The following is a 25,673-nucleotide window of genomic DNA, read 5'->3' on the forward strand; positions in this document are numbered from 1 at the left end:
CTGTCAAACGTTAGGTTTTTGGACTGTGTAGAATTTACAGCAAGCACTATTAAGGTCAGAGGGAGAAATCCTACCACAATTAAAGTCAGTGGAAATTTTGCCATTGACTTTAATAGAACCAGGATTTCACCCTGAGTTTTGCTACTAAGTAGTGATTATGGACTGTGATATTTCCTATTCTATGTATAGAACAATACTGCAGTTACTGCAGATATTCTGAGCCGAAAATGCTGGGGTTTAATAGCGCTCACTGTAACTGAATTTTCCCAAAACAGTTTTAAACGTAGTAGGATCATCCTGTATCATGCCCCACAATCCGTTGGGAATTGGCTTGTGCTGTTCAGCTCTGCTCTCTTGTATTGCAATTTGGTAGAAAATCTCTGAACAGACATTGCTTCATTTTGATCATAAAGTGCTTCCTGGCTTTTCTTCTAGAACTACTTGCTAGGTCCCCATAATTGTGAACACGAACAACTGTAGGTCAGGGATGCTCCCTCACTTGAGGCATTGGAGTGAATGTTCTATGTATTGTATTGACCATCACATGTTTTTTCTTTCTTTTGAAGAAAGCTACTGGAAGTCCTAGGAACTCCAGTTGTTTCTACATGTTTTTTTGAGAGGAAGGGGAAGTGTTAAGGGGCTGTATTTTCTACAGCATCCACTTGCTTCTCTAAATAGTGTTCATCTTGGCCTCATCATGCACTATGTGTTTTGCATTTTTGCTTGGCCTCCCTCTATTACTGCGATTACCCCATTCAGTATCCTTTATTCTGAAAAGCATCATGTACACCTGTGGCACTGTAGTAATAATTACTACTACCAGATTAAGTTTTTTTTTTAAATGATCAGCATATTTAATATTCACCAGTCATGTAATTCAGATCACTATCTCCTGAGCCATTCAGAACCATTTAGTCAATGTGTTTAGAACCCATAATCAAAATAAATGTTTGTAGGATTCTTGTGAGACTTCCTTTTAGCTGTCATAAATTTTAGGCCCTTTTTTTTTTTTTTTTTTAAGGCCAGCCACTAAAGGGTAAGATGATCACAAACTAAAAAAACACTGGAGCAAATCTAACAGAGTCTCCTGATAGAGGACAGGGAGACATTCACAGCAGTAATTACTGTACATCACATGTTTATAATAGATATAGGGAACATACGATATAATTTCTAAATATGAAAAACAGCTACTTTGTACTTTCAGCAACTGTTTAAGATAACATTTGAAAAATATTAAATTGCCCAGCTGACTGTCAATTTAAGGCAGAAGTGCCAAAACTTTTCCTGTTGCGCCCCCCCAGCTCCCTTACCAGGAATGGAATCTGTACTCGCCCTCCATCCATTACTGCACAGTTGGCTCAGCAGAGGAGCTTGGGCTGAAGGAACGCTGGAGGCTGAACTGGGGATGGGGGAGGAACCGGGGCTAGAGGCGGAGCTGGCCTGGGGGAGGAGATGGAATGAGAGCAGAGCTGGGGTGGAGTGGGGCTGGAGCTGGGATGGTGGCAGAGCAGGGCTAGGTGTCCCTCCCTCCCTCCCTGCCCCCCATGGGAGTTGGCTTGGGCCTGGACACGAGCCCTCTGGAACATTTCTACGTGCCCTTCCCTCCCCCCCACCCCCCCCAGTTTGGGTGCCACTGATTTAAGGGCTGGAACTGTTGGGTTTTAGCTATAGATCACTTTTAAATGAGGAAAGAGCCAAAAATAATCTAACACTCCTGAAATATTTCTTCAGATAGCTTTAAAATCAGTAATTTGTTAATTTTAGAAAAAACAACATTTAACCTCATAAAAAATGGCATATAATGAGAAAAACCAAATAAATCCTTACATTTCTATTATTATATTATACTGGCACTACAGAGTGCTTGCTATATTAGGGTCTGTTCCTCAGAGGACCTCAGTATCCACAATTCCCACTGATTTCAGTGAGAGTATCAGGGTGATCAGCATCTCTTAGTAAGAAGTTGTAAGCCATTGAAACAGTTAATATTTTCTTTAACTCTTTGATGCCTTTGATTGTAAAAAAATTATTTGCTTTCTGAGAAAATCCAACTGCTAAACAAGAATAATGTAGGCTTGGTCATAATGTGTGGATTTTGAATCTATTCACTTATATTTTAAGTATAAGTCACTTTTAAAGTGCTTTGTATGCTAACCTTTTTAATTTTTTATCTGAGAAATACAGGCACATATGATTTTTGTGGCCCTTTGCCAAAAGATTCTCATTTACATAAATATCCCTTTCAACAGAATAGTTTAATGTATTGAGTTCAGAAGGTTAGAAGAGAGACTTCAATCTTAGCCCAGCAGTGGGCTATTGGCTTCTGAACAGTAGCATTGTTCATCATATTCAGAACACTGTTCTCATTCAGGCTTAAGCAGAGCTGGTATTAAAATTCATCTAATTTATTTCATGTGACTCGTCAGCTGTGTTTTTTATTTAAATCTCTATCGCCTTTTCTTTGGGCATTTTTGTTTTGTAATTTTAAAAAGTATTGAAATGGATAGGCCACTTTTTAACTATTTAATCTGACCATTTTATGGTTTGTCAGTTGTCACAATATGTTAAAATGTCCGATCAATTTATTATGATTTTTGTGCTTCTTTAAGAGGCCACTTCTGTTCTATGTTTCTGAATATATTTGATTACCTGCATCTAACCAGTCTTTTAAATTCAGTTTTAGTGGAATTTGCATGTAAGATTCAATAGAAGCTTGGTGCATTGAGGAACTTAAATAATTTTTATTTTATTTGAGAGTTTATACTTTATATTTGTTGTCAGATGCCTCTGCAGAGATTAAAGCATGAGCGTATACCCTAGCTTTATTTTGATACTGCCTCCGACCTTCTAATTTTTTCCTCCTTTTCTAGCACACAGTCTCTGTAGCTAACAGTCACCTCAACCATGATTTTTTTTTTCTTGAACCTGATTGAGAAGTGAGTGGTTGTACCTGGCTTGTCCAGTGAAATTTCCAATCTCCAATATTGTAGCTCAGTTCATTGATTCTACATCACTCCTAAAAATTTAACACTGATTTATCTACTGAGGTCATGATCTTGCAGAGATGTACATACATGCTGAACTTTTTACTTATTTATTCAGGAAGTTTTAACAAGTTAACAAATCCCTACCATTGTTACAAGAGTTAACTTTTATATAGAGACATTATACAGGAATACAGTCATCAGATCTTTCTGTTTAACAGGATTTTACCATATTACTTAGTGAGCATTATTACCACAGTTATAATATGTCTAAGGGGACTCAGCCCTCTGCGGGGTGGTGGAGCACCTCGCTACACCCTCTCTGCTGGGTTGAGGAATACTCAGTCTATGGCCCAGACCTTCAGGAAGGGACTGAGCAAATAGTTCAATATAAGCCCAGGCCCTGGGTCAGGGCAGGGCCAGCAAACAAGCAGAAGCTCAGGCCCTCTGGCAGGGCCTGAGCAAATAGTTTAACAGCAAACCCCAGGTTCCTGGCTTTGAGCGACCAGGGAGGGGGGAAGACTGACACCCGCGAGGTGGGTGGTAGGGGGGATGCAGGCCCACCCACTCCACTGCATCCCAGCCTGGGGCTTGGCTGCAGCAGAATACCCGTTGCTGTGTCAGTGGGGATCCTGGCCGCAACACACTGACGTTGGCAGTGCTGCAGCCAGACTAGGGTCAGCTGCCCCTGGGCTACTTCCGGACTCCCCCTCATAGGGTACCTGGGTCAGGGTGGTGTCCTCGGAGGGTTCCAGCACCATGGCTTCCTCCAGGTGGCTGGCAAGGGGTAGGCTTGGCAGCTCCTCTGAGTAGGTGGCGACAGGTAAGCTTGGTGGCTCCTCCGTGCACTGGTTGGCATTAGGCATTGGCTGGTCCAGCCAGTCCTCAGGTTGGCCGCGGATTGCCGGAGTCTCCCAAGCTGGAGCCAGGTCACAGGCATCTGGCCTCTCCAGCAGCTGCAGCCCAAGCGAGCTCTGGGGTTGGGCTTTTATACTTCCTGTCCTGCGCCTTGACCTCTGGGGGGCAGGTGCAGGATCCCCTGGCTCCACCCACTTTGTTGTCCAGGGAGGTTCTTCCCTCTGTGGGCTGGTGGGGCACCACACTGCCTCACTACAATGTCATTTCTAGAAATGTTATTAAATTGAGTGAAATACATGCTGAATTTTATGCACAGTGAGTGGTTCTGCTGAAGTCAATAGAATTCTCACAGTTAAGCAGCAAAACTAAAGTGCTTCGTGTAAAGTTAAGCACCTGAGTAAGGCTTTGCAGGATTGGGGCCTTAATATAAATATTAACATTTTAGAAGCTTTATTATACTCATTTTAAGTATTTTTAAAAATTTATTATGTCCATTGCAGTTCGCTGCAAAAATAAATAGTATGTTGTATTGAAATGCGTTTTAAATTTTTGCTGTTCTTATTATGCATGTATATATTCCAATATTAGTGGTGTTATTATGGTTAAGATTCTGGCAGCATTTCTGTAATAAACCCTTTTCAAGTATAATCAGCTGTAAAAGTTGCCTGTGGAATAAAACTTTGGTACAAGATTCTAAAATGAATCATAAAAATAAAAGATATCTTTCAGCTAATGATATAACCTGAAACTCATTGGACATAGTTAAAGTGACTTGGTAAGAAATTTAAAAATACTTTAAGTTAAATATTAAATATTTTTCCTTCAGACATATGCCAGTGTATGTGTAATACAAGAGACTATTAGTATGTTGTTGGGCAGAGCCACCAGTTAGCTAGCAGTGTCATGCATAGTTGGTATAGACTATTGAGACTGTGCTGGTTTTTTAGAGACAGTGTGAATTAAGGATGGAGAGAGAACCCTTAATCATAAAACTTCTCAGTTGGTTACCAAGATTAGAATGGATATTTAAGCTTAATGCTTCCAGATAATTTCCTCATCCTATTTTAGGTCTTATAACATTATCCATATGTAGGTTGTTGCATTCTAAATGTAGTGCTTGTCATGTCACAGTGGAGAACTATCTGAAACACTGGATTTTTCTTAAAAAGTAATGCCAAGTCAAACTATCTGCAGAAAATGCAGACATACTCTAACTTCTGCATGTCAATTCTGTGCCCCAAAGGATTTGGTGTCATGGATGTGATAGTATGTACTGGGGCAACATTTGAAATGGAAATATTACTTTTTTGATAAATTTGGCTTATTTGAAGTTTACCTAACTGTCTGATGTTTATTTTTTTTAGAATTTCAAAGAATATTCCTACAACTAAAGATGTTGAACCGCTGCTTGAAATTGATGGGGACATACGGAATTTTGAAGTATTTTTATCTTCACGGACACCAGTTCTTATAGCACGTGATGTAAAAACCTTTTTGCCATGTACTGTAAACTTAGATCCAAAGCTACGAGAAATCATTGCAGGTGAGTATGTTTTCAGATAAAATGAAAATGGAAAATTGTATTATAATTTTCTTCATTATAGATGTTGTTACTGCTTGTAACACTCACTACCTCTGAGTTAGGTTTGTAGCATTTGTGTCCAGAGGGATTATTAGCTCATCTAGTCTGATGGTCATACGCCATTAGATTTCACCCAGTGATCTCAGCATTGAGACTAATAACTTGTGTTTGACTAAAGCATGTATTCCATAAAGTCATCAAAATCTTGATTTGATGATATCAGGAGGTGGAGAATCCACCACTTCACTTAGTATCTTGTTCCAGTGATTAATCACTCTCAGTGTTTAAAAATGCGTGCCTTATTTCCAGTTTGAATTTGCTTCAGCTTCCAGCCATTGGTTCTTGAGTTATGCCTTTCTCCACTAGGTTAAAGAGCCCTTTAGTACCCAGGATTTTTTTCCTCATGAAAATACTTGTACACAAATCAAGTCACCATACAAGCTAAACAGACTGAGTTCTTTAAGGGTATGTCTACACTGCAATTAGACACCCATAGCTGGCCCATATCAGCTGACTCAGGCTTGGGCTAAAGGTCTGTTTAATTGTGGTGAAGACATTCGGGCTCAGGATCTACCAATGTGATATTTGCCATCATGTGCCAGCAATGCCCCTCTGCCATGTACATTGGTCAAACTGGACAGTCTCTACATAAAAGAATAAATGGACACAATCAGATGTCAAGAATTATAACATTCATAAACCAGTCAGAGAACACTTCAGTCTCTCTGGTCACTCAATTACAGACCTAAAGGTCGCAATATTACAACAAAAAGACTTCAAAAACAGACTCCAACGAGAGACTGCTGAATTGGAATTAATTTGCAAACTGGATATAATTAACTTAGGCTTGAATAGAGACTGGGAGTGGATGTGTCATTACACAAAGTAAAACTATTTCCCCATGTTTATTTCCCCTCCCCCCCCCCCCCCCGTTCCTCAGACATTCCTGTTAACTGCTGGAAATGGCCCACCATGATTATCACTACAAAAGGTCCCCTCTCCCCTCCCCCCCCCTCCTGCTGGTAATAGCTCATCTTAAGTGATCCCTCTCCTTACAGTGTGTATGATAACACCCATTTTTTCATGTTCTGTGTGTATATAAATCTCCTCACTGTATTTTCCACTGAATGCATCCGATGAAGTGAGCTGTAGCTCACGAAAGCTTATGCTCCAATAAATTGGTTAGTCTCTAAGGTGCCACTAGTACTCCTTTTCTTTTTGCGAATACAGACTAACACAGCTGATACTCTGAAACCTGTTTATTATCCTCTTATTCTGATGTTTTCTTGATTGGCTTGCCCATTTCTTCAGCTGGTTTCTCATACATGACAATAGAAAGCCTTTGGAACTACCCTAAGTCCACTTTTTTTTGTTGTTGCATACTTAACTCCAGTGAATTGACAAATAATGAAAGGAACTTAAAACTCAGCACTTCATTGAGTCCATCTCCTTTCCTCATCTTGTATACATATTTAATGTTTCAGATGTTCGTGCTGCAAGAGATCTAATGAATATTGGAGGATTACCATATCCCACAGTGCCCTTACCTGAGGCAACACCCAGAGCATCATCAGTGTTCAGTCAGCCTTCATCAGTCTGCTCTTCATCCACCTCCTTCAATGGGCCTTTCAATGGTGGAGTTGTGTCGCCACAACCTCATAGCAGCTACTACAGTGGCATGACAGGACCTCAGCATCCATTCTATAATCGAGTAAGTAACCAATTAACTATTAAATCACACTTAGCATGATTTAATCTCATAATATTGCAGCTAGTCCTGTAAATGCTTAAAGGAAAAGAAAACAGATAAGCCCCCACCACCTAAAAAAACCACCCAATAAAAACAGACAGGAGAAAATTGCAGGAAAAAATGGTAAAACTTGCAGGGATGGTCACCCATCTACTGCAATCTAATGGAAAAGCATATGGAAAATTGAAACAAAAGGGCAAACTGTAGGGAAAATGTCTTTTTAGTTAGAGACACTATTAAATAGTGGGACACAGCAGGAATTTTTTTGGTGGGTGTGTCAGGGTGAGGTTTTTTTTCAATACACAATTACTAGTACAGTTAATTTACTCAGGTGCTGTCTCAGTATGGCACTGACAAATTGGCCTGAAATCAGAAGATGAAATTCAATAGAGACAAGTGCAAATTACTTCTCACCTAGGAAGAAAAAATCAAATGCAAAGCTACAAAATGGGGGAATAACTGGCTAGGCAGTAGTTCTGCTGAAAAGGGTCACAAATTGAATATGAGTCAACATATTCTGGGGAATATTAACAGGAGTGTCATATGCACTGTTGAGGCCCCAGCTGAAGTATTGTGTCCAGTTCTGGATACCACCCTCTGAGAAAGATGTGGCCAAATTAGAAAAAGTCCAGAGGAGAGCAACAAAAATGATAAAAGGTTTAGGAAACATGACCTGCGAGGAAAGGTTAAAAACCTGGGCTTGTTTAGTTTTCAGAAAAGAGGACTGCGGGGGGGGGGAGGGGGGAGGGACACTTGATAACAGTCTTCAAATATAAGTGCTGTTATAAAGAGGACGGCGATCAGTTGTTCTCCATGTCCACTGAAGGTGTAGAACAAGAAGTAGTCAGCTTCCCAATCACTGGAGATTTTTAAGAACAGGTTAGACAAACACTGATCAATTATGCTCTAGGTTTACTTGGTCCTGCCTCAGTGCAGGGACTGGACTAGATGACCTTTGGAGGTCCCTTCCATGATTCTACAATAAACAGGCACATGGAAACAGAAAGTAAAGTTGTACATACTGATTTCTTCATAGCCACATAAAGCCACAGACAAGCTGCCTCTTCACATAAATGTGAAGGAACTCAGGGCAATGCGTTTGGCAAGCGAGGTGTTCCTCCCACAGCTTGCGAGCAAGACGGTGCAAGTGTTGGCGGAAAATACAGCAGTGATGTTCTGTGTCAACAAGCAAGGAGGGCCCTGTTCCAAGATCCTTTGTCAGGAAGGCCTTGGGCTATGGAACTCCTGCATGACTCATTCCATCCACATAGAGGCCATGCACCTCCCAGGGGAACGGAACATGCTAACAGATCGCCACAGCAGGTCCTTCTCCTCTCACCGTCTTTCCACGCAGAGGTAATCAGTGCCATCTTCCAGAAGTGGGGGACTCCCCAGGAAGATTTGTTCACCACAGCACAGAACAAGGAGTGTCACCTCTTTTGCTCGAGGCTCGGCTGGGACAGGACAGGGGCGCTGTAATCAATGCCTTCCTCCATCCATGGTCGGGCAGCCTGCTGTATGCTTTTCCAGCAATCTCTCTGGTTCACAAGGTGCTCCTGATCGCTCCAGCATGGGCTCGCCAGCATTGGTTCAGCATGCTCCTAGACGTAGCAGTCACAGCCCCGTGGATTCTCCCTCTCAGACCAGACTTAATCTCGCAGGATCAAGGGAGGCTTCTCCATTCAAGCTTCAGTCCTACACCTGACAGCATGGCTTCTGCATGGCTGAATCCAGAGGAGAGGGAGTGCTCTGACCAGGTGCAGCAAGTCTTGCTAGGTAGTAGAGCACAGGGAGGTTGCCATGGTAGTAGCTCTCCGGTAAGTAGTAGAAAGCCATCTACCAGGGCTGTGCTGTGCTCCAGGCTGTGCAGCTTACCAAAGTACACTTCTAGTCCCCCAGTTCCCTACCTACAAGCTGGACTCCAGGTCTGGTTCTCTGCTCATCTTCATTGAAGAGTGCAGAGAGCATGCACTGTGATCCAATTAACTCCCTCTTCTAGGGAAAGGTGGAGAGCAAGAGGTACCTCTAGACAGGTCTCAGCAAGTCAGGAAAACAGTAAACATAATGTCAGAACTCAGGCGGCAGCAGGATGGCAAATTCCAGGGCCAGAAAGAAAAATTCCATGGGCGTGGAATCGTGCAGCCTACTGGGCCTGTATTGAGATGGTTGGGAGAAGACCCCCATCACATCTCTGATGTGTGGTTGTCTGCAAACTTGGGAAGCCGAAGTTCCTCTGGTTCCCCTCAGTATATATTTATGGTCATCTCCAGTTTTCAATGTTATCCCTGCGACCATAAGGGCTAGAAATGTCCTATTTTTTAAATGAAAGCTGAGACTGTGGAGCGAGAGTCTACAATGGAGAGCTAATTCCACAGTTGTGGAATCAGGGAATAACTGAGCACAGTTTATACCCAGGCAGTAAAAAGCATAATTTCAAGCAGTAAAATCCCCCAAAGGGGGATAGGAAATGGTGGGTCATGGAATAATTTTTGACCAATTTACAGGTTGCAGATCAAAAAGAATCAAAAATAGTGATTGACCCAGCCTCTATTTGATTCGGAGGACCTGCTATAGAGGGAGGGGGATAGGGCCTTTCTGCCCAAGATGATCATTCGTCATATGACACACTCAAGTTCTCCCCATAGTTTGACGTGGCTAGAAGATTTTTTGAGAGGGAATAATCATTTATATTACATAATTCAAGAAGTAACATGTGAAACTCTGAAATAAAATTCCTTCTCTTCCAGGAATAGATTGCTATATAGAACCTGTAGCACATGGTAAATAGACTTCATTCAAGGGACTTTATGATATATTTCTGTAATAATTAGGAGGTTTAAGGCCTAGATTGATACTTAGCCTTAAATCATTTTAAGAAGGGGAAAATTAAAATGTTGTTTCTGGGAGCAATTTTCCACTATTGTAACAGGAAGACTATTGTTCTCGGGACCTCATGCGTATTGTAAAATATTCAAGTCAAAGAGAGTAGCTCACAGTGAGGAAACTAGCATTTTCAGTTTGGATTGCTGTCTTCTGTCTAGCATCAATAACAAAGGATTAAAGGTTGTAGCAGTATATGATAGGTACTGTCACACATTGGAAGTGTCCTCCCTCGCTGGTAAACGTGAGAGAGAATCCAAAGATGAGTTCACCTTGCCACTAGGACAACGGAGTTATTTGAGTATTTCATAAACTACCCAGAGTCATAGCTTTTCCCAGCTAGATAGTTGAAATATATTGTCTTTAGACATTAGTTCTTTAGTTTTCATTTCATTTCATTTACAGCTTCCTTGGAACGTGTACAAAGCACACCAGTTTCTTAGTCCTTAGGTGAGCTTTGTGGAAATTTTCCAGCATTTTGGTTTTGATGAGCTTCTGCAGAACTGTAGGCCTGATTCCATCGGTAATTTGCCTGGTTTTCTGCCAGTTCACCTGACTGGCTGCTGGGGAGCCCACACTTCCACAGTCCATGGCTCTGGGGCAGCTCAACCATGCAGACTGTCTGAGCAAGAACCCCATTGCTTCCAAGGTACATGGCTCTGAGCAGGTGTAGAGTCAAGTCCCTGGATGCTGTGCTGGGAATCTGGAAGGCTTGTTGGGTACGATGACTTTAACAGAGGCTCTCAGGGTTAGGCTTCTGGCTCCACAGCAGGGACCGTGGCAGCTTTGGGGGGCCTGAGAACCTCCACTGGAGCCAAGGCTCTCAAGGTTTCTGGGATCCCTGCTCTGTTGTGGAGGACTTCCCTGACTCCCCAGTGGGACTCCCTGGGCTGTCCCCAAAATCAGGAAAAAGAAAAGGAGTACTTGTGGCATCTGAGAGACTAACAAATTTATTTGAGCATAAGCTTTCGTGAGCTACAGCTCACTTCATCGGATGCAACAAAGTCAAGGGGGCATGAGGAGTCTCTGGGAGTCAGGGCAACCAGCTGCTTCACTTCATTTAGGAAAAATTGAACCAAAACAGTTTTGATTTTTCCAGAAGGAGAATATTCCAGAATTTCCTTCCCATGAGAAATTTCTAAACTACTGGTTTTGAATTTGAACTATCATAGAATCATAGAATAACAGAGTTGGAAGGGACCTCTGGAGGCCATCTAGTCCAACCCCCTGCCCAGAGCAGGACCAATCCCAACTAAATCATCCCAGCCAGGGCTTTGTCAAGCCAGACCTTAAAAACTTCTAAGGAAGGGGATTCCACCACCTCCCTAGGTAACGCATTCCAGTGTTTCACCACCCTCCTAGTGAAAAAGAAGCAGCTATCAAATCCCCCCTCATTCTTCTCTTCTGTAGACTAAACAGTCCCAGTTCCCTCAGCTTCTCCTCATAAGTCATGTGTTCCAGACCCCTAATTATTTTTGTTGCCCTTTGCTGGACTCTCTCCAATTTCTCCACATCCTTCTTGTAGTGTGGGGCCCAAAACTGGACACAGTACTCCAGATGAGGCCTCACCAATGTCAAATAGAGGGAAACAATCACATCACTCGATCTGCTGGCAGTGCCCCTACTTATACATCCCAAAATGCCATTGGCCTTCTTGGCAACAAGGGCACACTGTTGACTCATATCCAGCTTCTCGTCCACTGTCACCCCTAGGTCCTTCTCTGCAGAACTGCTGCCTAGCCATTCGGTCCCTAGTCAGTAGCGGTGCATTGGATTCTTCCGTCCTAAGTGCAGGACTCTGCACTTGTCCTTGTTGAACCTCATCAGATTTCTTTTGGCCCAATCCTCCAATCTGTCTAGGTCCCTCTGTATCCTATCCCTACCCTCCAGCGTATCTACCACTCCTCCCAGTTTAGTGTCATCCGCAAACTTGCTGAGGGTGCAATCCACACCATCCTCCAGATCATTTATGAAGATATTGAACAAAACCGGCCCCAGGACTGACCCTTGGGGCACTCTACTTTGATACCGGCTGCCAACTAGACATGGAGCCATTGATCACTACCGGTTGAGCTTGACAATCTAGCCAACTTTCTACCCACCTTGTAGTGCATTCATCCAGCCCATACTTCTTTAACTTGCTGACAAGAATACTGTGGGAGACTGTGTCAAAAGCTTTGCTAAAGTCGAGGAATAACACGTCCACAGCTTTCCCTTCATCCACAGAACCAGTTATCTCATCATAGAAGGCAATTAGGTTAGTCAGGCATGACTTTCCCTTGGTGAATCCATGCTGACTGTTCCTGATCACTTTCCTCTCATCTAAGTGCTTCAGAATTGATTCCTTGAGGACATGCTCCATGATTAGTCATGTGTTCCAGTCCCCTAATCATTTTTGTTGCCCTCTGATGGACGCTTTCCAGTTTTTCCACATCCTTCTTGTAGTCTGGGGCCTCAAACTGGACACAGTACTCCAGATATGGCCTTGGTTCCTGGAAACTAAAGGTAGATTATTTTTGATCTCTTTATTTTATTTAAACACATGAGTCTTATATTGCCTGGCTCTATAAGAAAACTGAGAAGGAAAGAACTGAAAAAAATAATTTTAAAAGCACACTGTAGCACTTTTATAAAAATATTAAAAATTGGGATCAGACAATACATTAAATGTGTAAACTTCAAAATTACAAATGTATTTACAGGTCAAAATAAATATGTTGCAATGTTTGAAAAGCAGTTTCTACCTATCTTATCTGCATCATGAATTGCAGGATTCCCTATTTTGCACGTCTACAGTTGCTGTATTTGCATGACACACTGATGGATAACAATCCAATCATATTTGGGGTGCTGGTCTAGGTGGTATTGTTGTCTGACATTCACAGATCAAATACAGAATCCTAAATTTGGTCATGGTATGTAAACTCCTGAGTTCTAATTCTGACTCAGACACTGGCATGCTTTATATGTTTTGCAGGTTACTTAACATTTGTCTCCTTAAATCCCATCTTTTTAAAAAAAAAAAAAAAAAAAAAGAGAGAGGGAGAGAGATACTTGCCTGCTCCACAAGAGTGATTAGAGTCAATTAGTATTTTTTATCTACCTTATATTTTTCAAAGCAAGAAACATTTAACAATCATTCTAATAAAAACTTTGTTTTATTGTAATTAAAATTTACATTATGATTTAAAATATTTTTGTATTAAGAATTTACATTTTGTATACTTGTAGTTTTATAGCGTATCATAATGTGCTGTAAAAATGCAAAAATCTAAAAATTGAACATGATTGTATTAAAATACTCTAAAAATAAAAGAAATTAAAAAACTGGTAGCTTTAATGTCTGGTCTCTTATTTATTCAAACAAAAAAAAAATTGGATGCAACAAGCATCCTATAATCAAAACTTCCACTGTTATGTGCCATGCGCTCCATTTTCTATGTAGTTCTATAGATATCCAAGTAGGATGAATATTACGAAGTTTTGCAAACTGTAGTGAGCTCTTGTTCAGTGTAATTGTAAGTTAAAGAGCTTTGTGATGGTGAAATTAATAGCAATAAAAAAAAACCCTTCATCCTTCTTTGTCCACTCCTCCTGACCCCTCCCCCCCAGACATTGCGATGGGACTTTCAAAAGTGTTCAGCATTCACCTTCAACTGTTCCCCGTGAAGTCAATGCTAAAACTCTTATTGGCATCAGTGGGTGCAGAGAGGTCAGTACTGAACAACTTTGAAAAGCTAACCCTAGAGCTTTTGAATAAGTAAAAGATAAAGCTTTTAGTATTTGCAATTTCTAACTTTATTAAATTTAGCATTCTTAAGAAGAAGTTGTATTTTGTTGAAATAGCTTTTCTTTTGATTATTATTACATTTTGATTTGTGTAATGTTGTCCTTTCTTTTTTTTTTTTTTTTTTGTTACATGTTTCTTTCCATAGCCATTCTTTGCCCCATATCTTTACATGCCAAGGTACTATCCTGGCAATTCTCATCACATCTCACGTCCATCATTAAAAACGGGTTTGTCCAGAGATCAGAACAATGGCCTAGTAAGTATTTTGAAGGAAAATTAAAATACTAACCTAAAAAATAAGAATACTGAGTAATACAACAGTAAGGTTGTTAACTGCAATATAGTAATACACTATATTTTTATAAATAGTTTTAAGAAATTAAGATATTGCTAACATGAAATTTAAAATGTATTTTGTTTTTACTTTTAGTAAATACCATATATAGAGTGGAAATTAATTCTAACATCCAAAAACCAAGATTAGAATAGTTTTTACTGACACATGGGATTGGCAGGATGACTTTTTAGTGAAAACACCCATTTCCTGCTACTGTAAATAACATATGTGACTTAGTAGTATGACATAAACATCTGTACTTGTAAATTTATATCTCACTTTGTAAAATATTGTAAAACACTTTTATATAGAGAATATATATTTGTATAATATATAACGAAAGACTAGGATAAAATATAGTTGCATCCTATTGTTTTGCATAGAATGTGGGATATCAAAAGGCCAAAATAAAATTATTGTTAAGTAAAAGGATTGCTTATTTTAAATTGTTTTAATTCAAACTAAAACAAAATACATTTTATGTTCAGTATACGTCAGTTTTAGTTTTACGTTAAAAGTACATGTGGTTCAAATCTTACATTTACATTTCAAAAGCAAAAATAAGTTCTATGCTTTTTTCTAGGTGCATATAGAAATAAAAATAAAATCCCTTTTTAAAGATTTTCATATTTTACTGAAATAGATTGGTGTTCAAAAGAGAATTTAGAACTGAAGAAGCTTAAGAAAACAAAAGCCTCATTTGATAATCACTTTAATACTAGAATATTGATGCCTTTTGGCATAGCTTTAAAATATTTTAAAATCTTTTTTAATCACTTCAGTAAAACAAATGTTTCTGTTGAATGATGTATTATTCTTAGACTTATTTCCATTCATTGTTTACTTCATATTTTTTGAGCCCTTAATCATTTTACCCAAACCATAATATTTTGTTGTTGTTAGGATATTATCAAGGAGGATGCCGATGAGGGGCTTTCTTCACCCACAGCCCCCTCAATGGTAAATGAGTAGTCATGTGGTGTGGAAATTTAGCATCTCATTGCTTTGTCAGCAGTAATGAGTCTGCATTGATTTTAACTGCAGTTCACTAACACTACATCAGTGGCTTGGTGGGCAAATAGAGTAGTTGAACACTAATAAATGTAGTTTGTGAATGAATTCAAGAGCTAATATTTACTTATAAGACCTACTGTATTATTTTCCTTTTAGTCTTCCCTGACCTTCTCAGTAGCTATGAAGTACAGAGTCTTCAGCTAAAAGTACTGTGTTTTCCATCTTCACCAGCAGTTCCCTGATGGTTAAAAGGAGTGGGGAATAGCAGTTGGCCATTCATTACTTAGTTTTTAGAACCGAATGGCTGGTTAACTTTATTCTTCTATCCTCTTCTCTTTTGTTCCCATATCCCACATAAAGCTGCTGCAGTTATTACAGCATAAAGCAACTTTATATAAAAATAACAAAAATCTGCTATATATTATAATCATATTCATGAGCTAGCATATTAAGGTCTACCTTTACTCATGCGTAAGTTAATGTTAGAATTTTGTGTTCCACAACTTTCGTCTTTATTTCATTATAAATATCTATAGAAAGATATCTTCCTTTATATGTAGCTGTTTTAACCCTTAATTGTGGAAGTCAATAGAAAACCATTCTGGCCATCAAGCTCTGGTGACTGCCAACACAAAAAGGTTAACATAGTTTTAACCATTATCTTAATTACTTTATCCTGTTATCTGCAACAGCCTAAATGTGTGACTTGAGGTATTTTTTGTCTTTCACTGATGCAGGAAAAGGTTTGCATAAAATGTCTTTTTTTTTTTTAATTACACAACAATGGGAAAAACAAGAATTCCAGCATAATTATGGCAACAAAGACCAAGCCTGCATTAAAATAATATTAATTAAGGATTTTATAGGCACAGAGTGTTTCTCATTCTTTAACTAATGCTGCTGAACCTACATATAGCAGCATTCAAGATCATATATTGTTCTGAAACCCTGTAATATTTTGATCAAAATGTAAAGTTAATGGGGCAGTTAAAACCCTGATTCTGAATTTTGTAGTGTTTGTGAATTATTTTGTTTTAATACCTGATTGTCTTCTCCTCTGCTCTCTGTGAAGGAGGCTGGAAGGGCTCTGGTATGCTTCCCTACCATCCCATATCCTCTGAAAGCCCTTTCACAAGTAGGCTCTGTCAGTCAGGATGGCTTAGCGATCCCTAAACCTCTGGGGAGTCCCTGTGCAATGTAATACTGACTTTGCTGGCTTTCTGGTTAAATTTCTGTGGAAGACAGAGACAATATTACTCAATGTGTTTGTTCTCCATTGATTTAACCATGATGGAAAAAATGAACTGTTTTCATGCTTCCATTGAGAGTATAAGATGAATTCTTCAGAGTTATTACAGGCTCAATAGAGGTGTTTGAGACACTTGAGTTATCCACAAATGATGGATATAATAGACTGTAATAATTCTGTCCAAGTATTTAGGGAGTCCTTAATCCATGCATCTTAGCCACTATATATGATTATAGCTTTTACTTGTTCTTTAATGCATGGATCCATGCATGCAAAATAATTCAGTGTACTAAAAATCCTTTAGTTTGGTGATCTAATACGAGCACCACATGTAGGATTAAAGCTCAGTCTTGATTCCTGAGTTTTGCAGGGGCTAGAAGGGTTGATTTATTTAGCCCTGAGTAGAGGAGAGAAGCTCCCTTGACTTGCTTTTTAGTAAGCTTCTTTGGCCAATGCAAGGAGCTGGTATCTCTGGAAAACCCATTTTTTTTAATATGGGTCAAAATTTCCGTGAATTGGTAGAGCTGTGTGGAGAAGGTCTTGTCCCAGTGCAGGGGACTGGAGCTAATGGCTTCTCAAGGTCCCTTCCAGCCCTACATTTCTGTGATTCTATGGTTGCACAATACCTCTTCATGCTTTGTGGCTCCTGCTATTGATGTCAATATGTCAATAAAGTTAACCAGTTTTATAACCCAAGATCCTAAAATCTTAGAGCCTGATTCTGATCTTTCCTACATACGTGTAAATCTGAAGTAACTTCTTGGAAAGTAGTGGACTGATGTGGGTGTAAAACTCGTGTGATTATAATTACGTTTAGTCTTTTTTGTGCATTATGTTGTGCAGAGTACATTGTAGGCACTGTGTGAGTGCGCACGCATGTGTATATATATTTCAAACTTGTATTTTGTGTTCCAGCCCTATCTAGTCCATAATTTTCATGGGTTTCTGGAATAGTGGATAAAGAATACTGTTAAAATTCCCTACACGGTTAATGCTGGTTCTCTTCAGTAAATTAACTGATTTGGGGCCTGATCGTGTGCCATTGAAACGGAATGGAAACTTTGCCATTAACTTCAGTAAGTGCAGCATTCGGCCTACAGGGCATTATAATACTGACCCTTGCTGTACTTTTGTCTTGGAGTCTCCAAAGTATCTTCTTCACAACGAACTTAGTATTCTTTAGTCTGTTCCAAAATCCAAGTAAACAGGTAAGCAGTTTGTTGTGCCAGTAGAGTATAGTGTGGTAGTTTTAATGAAACAGTATTCGCTTTTGTTTTCCAGTAGCACCCATGATTTTCTGGGCACTTTATTCAGACAGCAAAGAAGGCATGATCTCTGCCCAGTCTAAAGAGTTTGTTACCAGATTGCAATATGAACAAGATCTATGTTATCTACCAACATATATCATGATTCAAGTTTGCATTACTAATTATATTTGTTAGGATGGAGCATGCCTCAACATAATTGTATTGTTTTAAAGTTGTTTTCCCTGTTGTATGAAATCAGTAGTGCCTTGAGGCATATAATGTACTTTCATTGAAGTGGCCCTAAAATGGACCTGTGCAATCATGTAATTGTACATAAACCTTGCCTATCTTTTAAAAATAATGGAAGTGTTTTTTTAATGGACAGATCTGGGTATGGACAAAGGATGTAGCCTGGGAAGTTTTTCACTTATTCTTGCAAACGTTACTGTGAAATTAATCCCCTTAGAATACAAACTATAAACCCAATTACTATTTGTTCTCAAAATCTACCTTTTCAGCTCTGTTTTCCTTGCTTAGCTATGAGGACTTTAAAATTATTCAGCAAATAATGTTGTAACCTAATTTTGAAATGACAAAGGAATTTTAGGCTGCAAACCAAGATTTTTCACTGTAAAAATGATGCAGATCTTCCCTCTGACCTAGGATATTAAACCTCAACAAGTATTCATCTGTTTTTTTACAAGTACAAAAGGAGAAAGTCATTTATCAGAAATATCTATCTTAAAAGTTTTATTGCAGTATTAAAAAAATCTCAGTATACTAACTTTGTATTATAAAGCTAGTTTTACATGCACTGTTTTAAATTAGATTAATATGAATGCATAAGTGTCTATTACACCTTTAGACATTTTTGTTGTTTCACTTTAAGCTTCTGTCTTTTCATTCTGTTTTTGTCCCTTTCTTGAAGCTGTGTAAATCTGGGTTAAACAAACAGAGACAGGTACAGCAACTTTCTATGAATTATCATTCACTTATTTGATGGAATCATTGCAAAAGCTATCATACTGGCTCTTCATGCTAGGCTGTCTATAAATTAATGCTCATTACTAGCCCTTAGGTTTGCTTTTAGCTTTGGCATGGCAAATATTTTTCAGTGTAATGTTCTCTAAGCTGAAAAATGTGTCAGTTTAAGTACAGTTTTAATTCACTTACCTGACGACATTATCCCCAAAGCAATTATGTTATTTATTCTTCAGTCAGCGTTATTTATAAAGAGTGATTTGGACTAATGTGTATTTGTTTCAAATAGTTTATACTTTAACAAAAATCTAAATATTTTTAGCATTTTTCCCATATAATTTTTGATAGATAAAAATGCTTCTTTCTAAACTAACTTCTAATGCATGCAGAAATAGTGACTTGCTCTTGATTGCTAAAATATTTTGATTTAATGCAAGAATACCTATTCCATCTTAACTCTGTGCGAAATTTCCTTCTTTATTTCTTTGTGTTAATCTACAGATGCTATATTTGATTGATTCACAGTTCACAAACTGTTGAAACTTCACATTGTTCTTAGAGTATTTATGTTAGCAACACCATTGTAAAATAGTTATGGCCATAGTTTATGGCTGTCATTTTTCACATTACAATAGATTTTTCCACTAAAAGTATAATTTGAACTAATCAGTAAATTGTGATTATGGGAGGATTAACTTAGTTCATGCTTTTCAGCATCTCTTATTCACTGCATTCATTGTCAGAATATTGTTGAGAAATCACATTGGAATAAGAAGAAGATTGGAATAATACATTCAAATATCGCTAAAAATTTCTGAATTGTGCTGACAACTTGGATAAAAATTTTAATATCAGAATGATTAAAAATGTTATGACCTTTTTTGTTGCCTTTTGGACAAGTTTCTCAAGCAATCAAGTCAAGGTAAAAACGTGTAAGTTTTAACCAAGAGAAACAAAACATTTTTTTTTTTTGTTTACCTTCAGGTTAGATTGCAGTTACCCTTTAGAACAGAAATGTATTTGTTAAAAAAACCCCATAATCTGTAGTTTTGTTAGTATTTAAATGCTCTATTTAAAATTGTGTTTATTTGTAAAAGAAACTGGAATATCTTTTACTATTTACAGACTGTGAAATAATTATGAGATAATTAATTGTGAATATCAAAAGTGAGTGTGTGGGTGGGGAAATATTGACCAAAACTATCTGGTAAGTAGGAGACTAAGAAGGTTAAGAAGGTAAAAGTGATTATAAAAGTTAAGTATTGGAAAACATAAAGATTATATAAGAAGGGAATACAAATAATGCTCTAGTATTGCCCTATGTGCCTGCAACAGCCTCTCTTCTTGTATACCTAGCAGCCTCTATATTGTTTGGAATCATAAGAATAGCCATACCAGATCTGACCAGTCGTCCATTTAATCCAGTACCTTATTCCCAGCAGTGTGCAGTGCCAGATGCTTCAGGGGAAGGTGCAAGAAAGCCTGTAGTATGGGCAGTTACATAGTTCAGAGGGAAAGCTTCTTCCTAACATTAATCAGTTAGTGATTGGCTTATACCTTGAAGTATATTAGGATTTATATCCTTTAAAAAATTTAATTAAATATTGTCTAGTGTAGCTGCAGGTGTTCTCATTATCAAGAGTAAATGTGATTCTTTCCTTGAATCTTTCTGAAAGTGAAGTACTTAAATAAAGAGAAAAGAGAGAAACACTATGGAGAATGTAAATGCATTCTTTATTGTTCATAAAGAATTACAGGTAAACCCTGATAACTGAACTGTAGTTAACTAAAGCAACAACTGTTTGATGTTGCGCTTCAGAACTTTGGAGAAGTGGAATTTCTTTGCAGTGTGGCCTATTTAAAGTGATGGACCTTCACAGGAATTTAGCTTCAGTCCTGTGGTGCCTAGATGTTACACAGTGCTGAAACCAAAATTCCATAAGCAGGAGCTGTGAAGGCTATGTGGGTGTGCTGCTAATAGAACTAGCAATTCTGATGGCTCTGGGGACATCTGGAATAACCAGATTACAGATAGAGGTCTCTGCTTGTACCACCTTTCAGAAATGTCTCTTCCTGCTCTGCACTCTCCCTCCCCAGCACTCTGTTCTGTCTTGCACACAGATCTTAGATTTCTGTGCACAGAGCTAAGCTTTGCAAGAGTGGAGCTGAAGAGGGGCTCTGTTCCTACAAAATTGAGGGGCTTTTGGCGATTAACATCATTTCTGTGGAATGTAAGAGTTCCACAGGGCTGAGCCCTTTGGTTAAGTAATCCTATGATTATACAGAGGTTTTGGATGTCCTCTGAAACCTCTGAATAATAATGAATTTATATGTGTTGGGTTATGATGCCAGAGGCAGAAATTAGTTATCTAGAAAAGGAAGAGGAAGGATTGAAAACCTGGAGTGTCACAGTGGAATGTGTAATGATAAAAGTAAGGTAGCATTTTATGGCCTTCTCTGAAATTCCAGATGATGTAGTGCAGTGGTCACCAACCTGTAGATGGCGATTCATTGGTCGATCCTGGAGCCTCTGCCAGTCAATCGCAAGCTCTGACCGCTAAAAGTATGATGGTGCAGCGGGGCTAAGGCAGGCTCCTTGCCTTCCCTGATCCCACACCGCTCCTGGAAGCGACCAGCATGCCCCCACAACTCCTGGCGGGGAGGGGTCTCCGCGCGCTGCTCCTGCCTGCAAGCACCACCCTCGCAGCTCCCATTGGCCAGAAACGAGGAGCTGTGGGGGCAGTGCATGCAGGCAGGAGCAGCATGCAGAGCCACGTGCCCCACCCCAGGGGCCACAGGGCATTTTGACCACTTCTCGGAGTGGCATGGGGTCGGGGCAGGCAGGGAGCTTGCCTTAGCCCCACTACACCACCGACCAGGAGCCGCCCAAGGTAAGTGCTGCCCGTCGGGATCCCACACCCCAGCCCTGAGCCTCCTCCCGGAGCCAGCACATTGAACTCCCTCCTGCACCTCAAGCCCCTGCCCCAGCTCTTAGCCCCCTCCCATAGCCAGCACCCCATACCTCCTCCTGCACCCTGAACCCCCTCCCGCACCCCAACCCTCTGCCCCAGCCCTGACCCCCCTCCCAGAGCCATCACCCCATACCTCCTCCTGCACCCCAACACTCTGCCCCAGCCCAGAGCCCCCTCCTGCACCCAAACTTGCTCCTGCACCCAACCCCCTGTCCCAGCCCAGTGAAAGTGAGAGAGGGTGGGGGAGAGTGAGTGATGGGGGAGGGAGGGAATGAGCCGGGCGGAACTTCAGGGAAGGGGCAGGGCCTCTGGGAAGGGACGGGATAGATCCTGGGTTGTACTTAAATTCAAAAAGTGATCTTGTGCTTAAAAAGGTTGGAGACTACTGATGTAGTGGTACCTTTAACTATTTAGATGTTTATAGTTTACTATATATGGAATGCTTAAGGGTGACTTTGGAAAGGAAATATTTCACCACAGTCTCATATTGAACTGTTGCAACCGAAGTTGTTAATCATGCTTGATCCAGATATTTGCACATGGCTGAGAATATTAAAGCCAAGATATACAGTTAAACTTAAATTTTCCAAAACTCCCTGTTAGCTAAAACAATGTCACAATACTAACAAATGCAAATATTAACAATTACTAACAACAGTTAACTATGTTCATTATCCAAAACTCCAACTATTACATTTGATAATTAAAGTTGTACTGTATAGCATTCACTCTTAGATGGCACTTTTCAATAACTATGTTCTTCTGTGAGTAGAACTAACTCTTTCTGAACTTTCCCAATTATACTGATATTTTTACATTGTTTTATTACCACTAAATAAATGTTACAATATTTTGAAACTTCTCTTATTCCTTTTAAATATGTAGAAATACATTTAATGTTGAAATTTCTTTCAGCAGGGGTCTGTCTTGGGTCCAGTACTATCCAATATTTTCATTCATTACTTGGATAATTGAGTAGAGAGTGTGCTTATAGTATTTGCAGATAATACCAGGCTGAGAAGGGTTGCTAACACTTTGGAAGACAGGATTAGAATTTCAAATGACCTTGACAAATTGAAGAATTGGTCTGAAATCAACAAGATGAAATTCAGTAAAGACAAGTGCAAACTACTACACTTAAAAAGGAAAACTCAAATGCACAGCTACAAAATGGGGAATAACTGGCTAAACAGCAGTACTGCTGAAAAGAATGTGTGGGTTATAGTGGATCAGAAATTGAATGTGAGTCAACAATGTGATGCAGTTGTGAAAAAGGCTAATATCATTCTGATGTGTATTAACAGGAGTGTTGCATGTAAGACATGGAGCTTAATTGTCCCACTTTACTCAGCACTGTTGAGGTCCCAGTTGGAGTAGTGTGTCCAGTTCTTGGCATCGTGCTTTAAGATGTGGAGAAATTGGCGAGTCCAGAAGAGAGCAACAAGAAAGATAAAAGGTTTAGAAAACCTGACCTATGAGGTTAAGGTTAAGAAAACTGGCCATGTTTAGTCTTGAGAAAATAAGATTGAAGGGGTATTTGATAACAGACTTCAAATATGTTCTGTGATCTGTTGTTCTCCATGTCCACCAAAGGTAGGGCAAGAAATAATCGTCTGAATCTGTAGCGAGGGAGATTTAGGTTAGCTGTTAAGAGAATAGCTATTATGGAATCCCCATCATTGGAGATTTTTAAGAACAGCTTAGACAAATGCCTCTCAGGGATGGTTTAGGTTTACTTGGTCCTGCCTCAGCACAGGGTGCTGAACTTGATGACCTCTGGAGGTGCCTTCCAGCCCTAGATTTTTATCATTCTGTTTTAAGGGAGAAAGTTATAGAGAACTATACTTTTTTTCTTCAGTGTGTGCTCTTTGTCTCTTGTGTTCTTCTGTAAACCATTGTGTCACACTGTCTGGAGTGGTTCATGAGCATTAGTGCCAATCTCAGGGCAGACTGTCAAGAAGCAGGGCAGAGACTCCAGACTGGGTTGTATTTCTATAATTAGATTTCACCAACCCAGTAAGGAATATGAACTCAAAAGCACTATAACAGTCTTAAAACAGAATCAGAGGCAATCCGCTTGATATTCCAGTCTATCTCTCCACCCAGTCAAGCTGGATTTAGTGATAGTTGGTTGCTATACACCAAAGATCACAAAATATTCAGGTTGCTCCCAGTCCCAAGAGAGCAGTCACTTACCTCAGATCAACTTGTACATTAGATCTCTCTCCAAAGACAATGCTTGTAGCCAATCCTGTAATAAACTAACTAAAGATTTATTGACTAAGAAAAGAAATGAGAGAGTTATCACAAGGTTAAAGCAAGCAAACTTATATACACAAATGAGTTAGTGGTTTTAAAAGATAACACAGATGTAGTAATCTGTTAGCTCTGAATGGGAAATTAATATATAGTTGATATACAGAACTATACTGGCAAAAGAGGTCTTGGTGGAATTTTTCTGTTTGTCTGTATGTAATGTGATAACTTTTGAATACCACATCCAATGAGTTCCAAAATTTCAGGGAATGTTATAGGCGTCAGTGGGCAGAATCCTATTGATTTTTGTGAAATCAGAAGGGGGAAATGGGGGGAGGGAGACAGAGACCCTTGAATCTGATTAGCAGATCTGGCAGCATCAGTCCTCTTTGTAATTGTCTATAAATCAAAGCAGCCATTAACGCTTACCAGCATAATAATACCCCTCATCTCCTCTCTGCCCATGTCACAGTACAGTTTAAAATTTTGACATCCTGAATTACTTATCTCCCAGATAGAAAAGAAATAAAGATAGTTGAGGGAAAAGGGCCCCTGTCATGGGTGGATTGGGTGATGATGGGAGGGGGGTGGTGGGCCACTCAGACCCTTGCAAAGGGGAATTGAGAGGTACACAGGACCCCTGGTATTCTGGGGAGAATGAGGCTCAGTGGTATGGGGACACACAGAGCCCCAGCCATATAATGGAGGGGTGAATGGTGGAAGAAGAGGGAAGGGAGAAATGAGGGAGCGCACAGTTCATGACACGAGGGGAGATTGTGAGCCCCTGGCATACAGGGAGGTGAGGATGGAGGTTGGAGGGAGTCTCTAAAATAGAGAAGGATTGGAGGATGGCTGGAAGTATGGGCTGGATGAATGGACTATAAGGTGGATAGAAAGCTGGCTAGATCACTGGGCTCAACGGGTAGTGATCAATGGCTCCATGTCTAGTTGGCAGCCAGTATCAAGCAGAATGCCCCAACAGTCTGTCCTGGGGCCGGTTTTGTTCAATATCTTCATTAATGATCTGGACGATGGCGTGGATTGCACCCTCAGCAAGTTTGCAGTTGACACTAAACTGGGAGGAGTGATAGATTCACTGGAGGGTAGGGATAGGATACAGAGGGACCTAGACAAATTAGAGGATTGGGCCAAAAGAAATCTGATGAGGTTCAACAAGGACAAGTGCAGAGTCCTGCACTTAGGACGGAAGAATCCCATGCACTGCTACAGACTAGGGACCGAATGGCTAGGCAGTAGTTCTGCAGAAAAGGACCTAGGGGTTACAGGGGAAGAGAAGCTGGATATGAGTCAACAGTGTTCCCTTGTTGCCAAGAAGGCTAACAGCACTTTGGGCTTTGTGAGTAGGGGCATTGCCAGCAGATCAAGGGACGTGAGTCTGGATATGAGTCAATAGTATGCCTTTGTTGCCAAGAAGGCTAGCAGCATTTTGGGCTGTGTGAGAGCAGATCGAGGGACGTGATCATTCCCCTCTATTCGGCATTGGTGAGACCTCATCTGGAGTACTGTGTCCAGTTTTGGGCCCCACACTACAAGAAGGATGTGGAAAAACTGGAAAGCGTCCAGCAGAGGGCAACAAAAATGATTAGGGGACTGGAGCACATGACTTAAGAGGAGAGGCTGAGGGAACTGGGATTATTTAGTCTGCGGAAGAGAAGAATGAGGGGGGATTTGATAGCTGCTTTCAACTGCCTGAAAGGGTTCCAAAGAAGATGGATCTAGACTGTTCTCAGTGGTAACAGATGACAGAAC

At 40.0% G+C, this 25,673-nt stretch overlaps 1 protein-coding gene across 6 annotated transcripts in view; it reads left to right on the forward strand.

Moving 5' to 3' along the window:
• Positions 1-25,673, forward strand: part of KIDINS220 (kinase D interacting substrate 220) — a 158,695-nt gene that overhangs the window by 117,762 nt on the left and 15,260 nt on the right. For 2 of the 6 annotated variants that reach the window (XM_073336072.1, XM_073336076.1), the window contains 5 exons: positions 5,210-5,388; positions 6,912-7,138; positions 13,993-14,103; positions 15,088-15,144; positions 18,623-18,655. In XM_073336072.1, the coding sequence (XP_073192173.1) occupies positions 5,210-5,388; positions 6,912-7,138; positions 13,993-14,103; positions 15,088-15,144; positions 18,623-18,655 (607 nt within the window). The remainder of the gene's footprint in view (positions 1-5,209; positions 5,389-6,911; positions 7,139-13,992; positions 14,104-15,087; positions 15,145-18,622; positions 18,656-25,673) is intronic. The other 4 variants (XM_073336073.1, XM_073336074.1, XM_073336075.1 and 1 more) reach the window with 4 other exon arrangements.

This window comes from Lepidochelys kempii, chromosome 3, assembly GCF_965140265.1.
Source record: "Lepidochelys kempii isolate rLepKem1 chromosome 3, rLepKem1.hap2, whole genome shotgun sequence".
In the NCBI taxonomy this organism is placed as follows: domain Eukaryota; kingdom Metazoa; phylum Chordata; order Testudines; family Cheloniidae; genus Lepidochelys; species Lepidochelys kempii.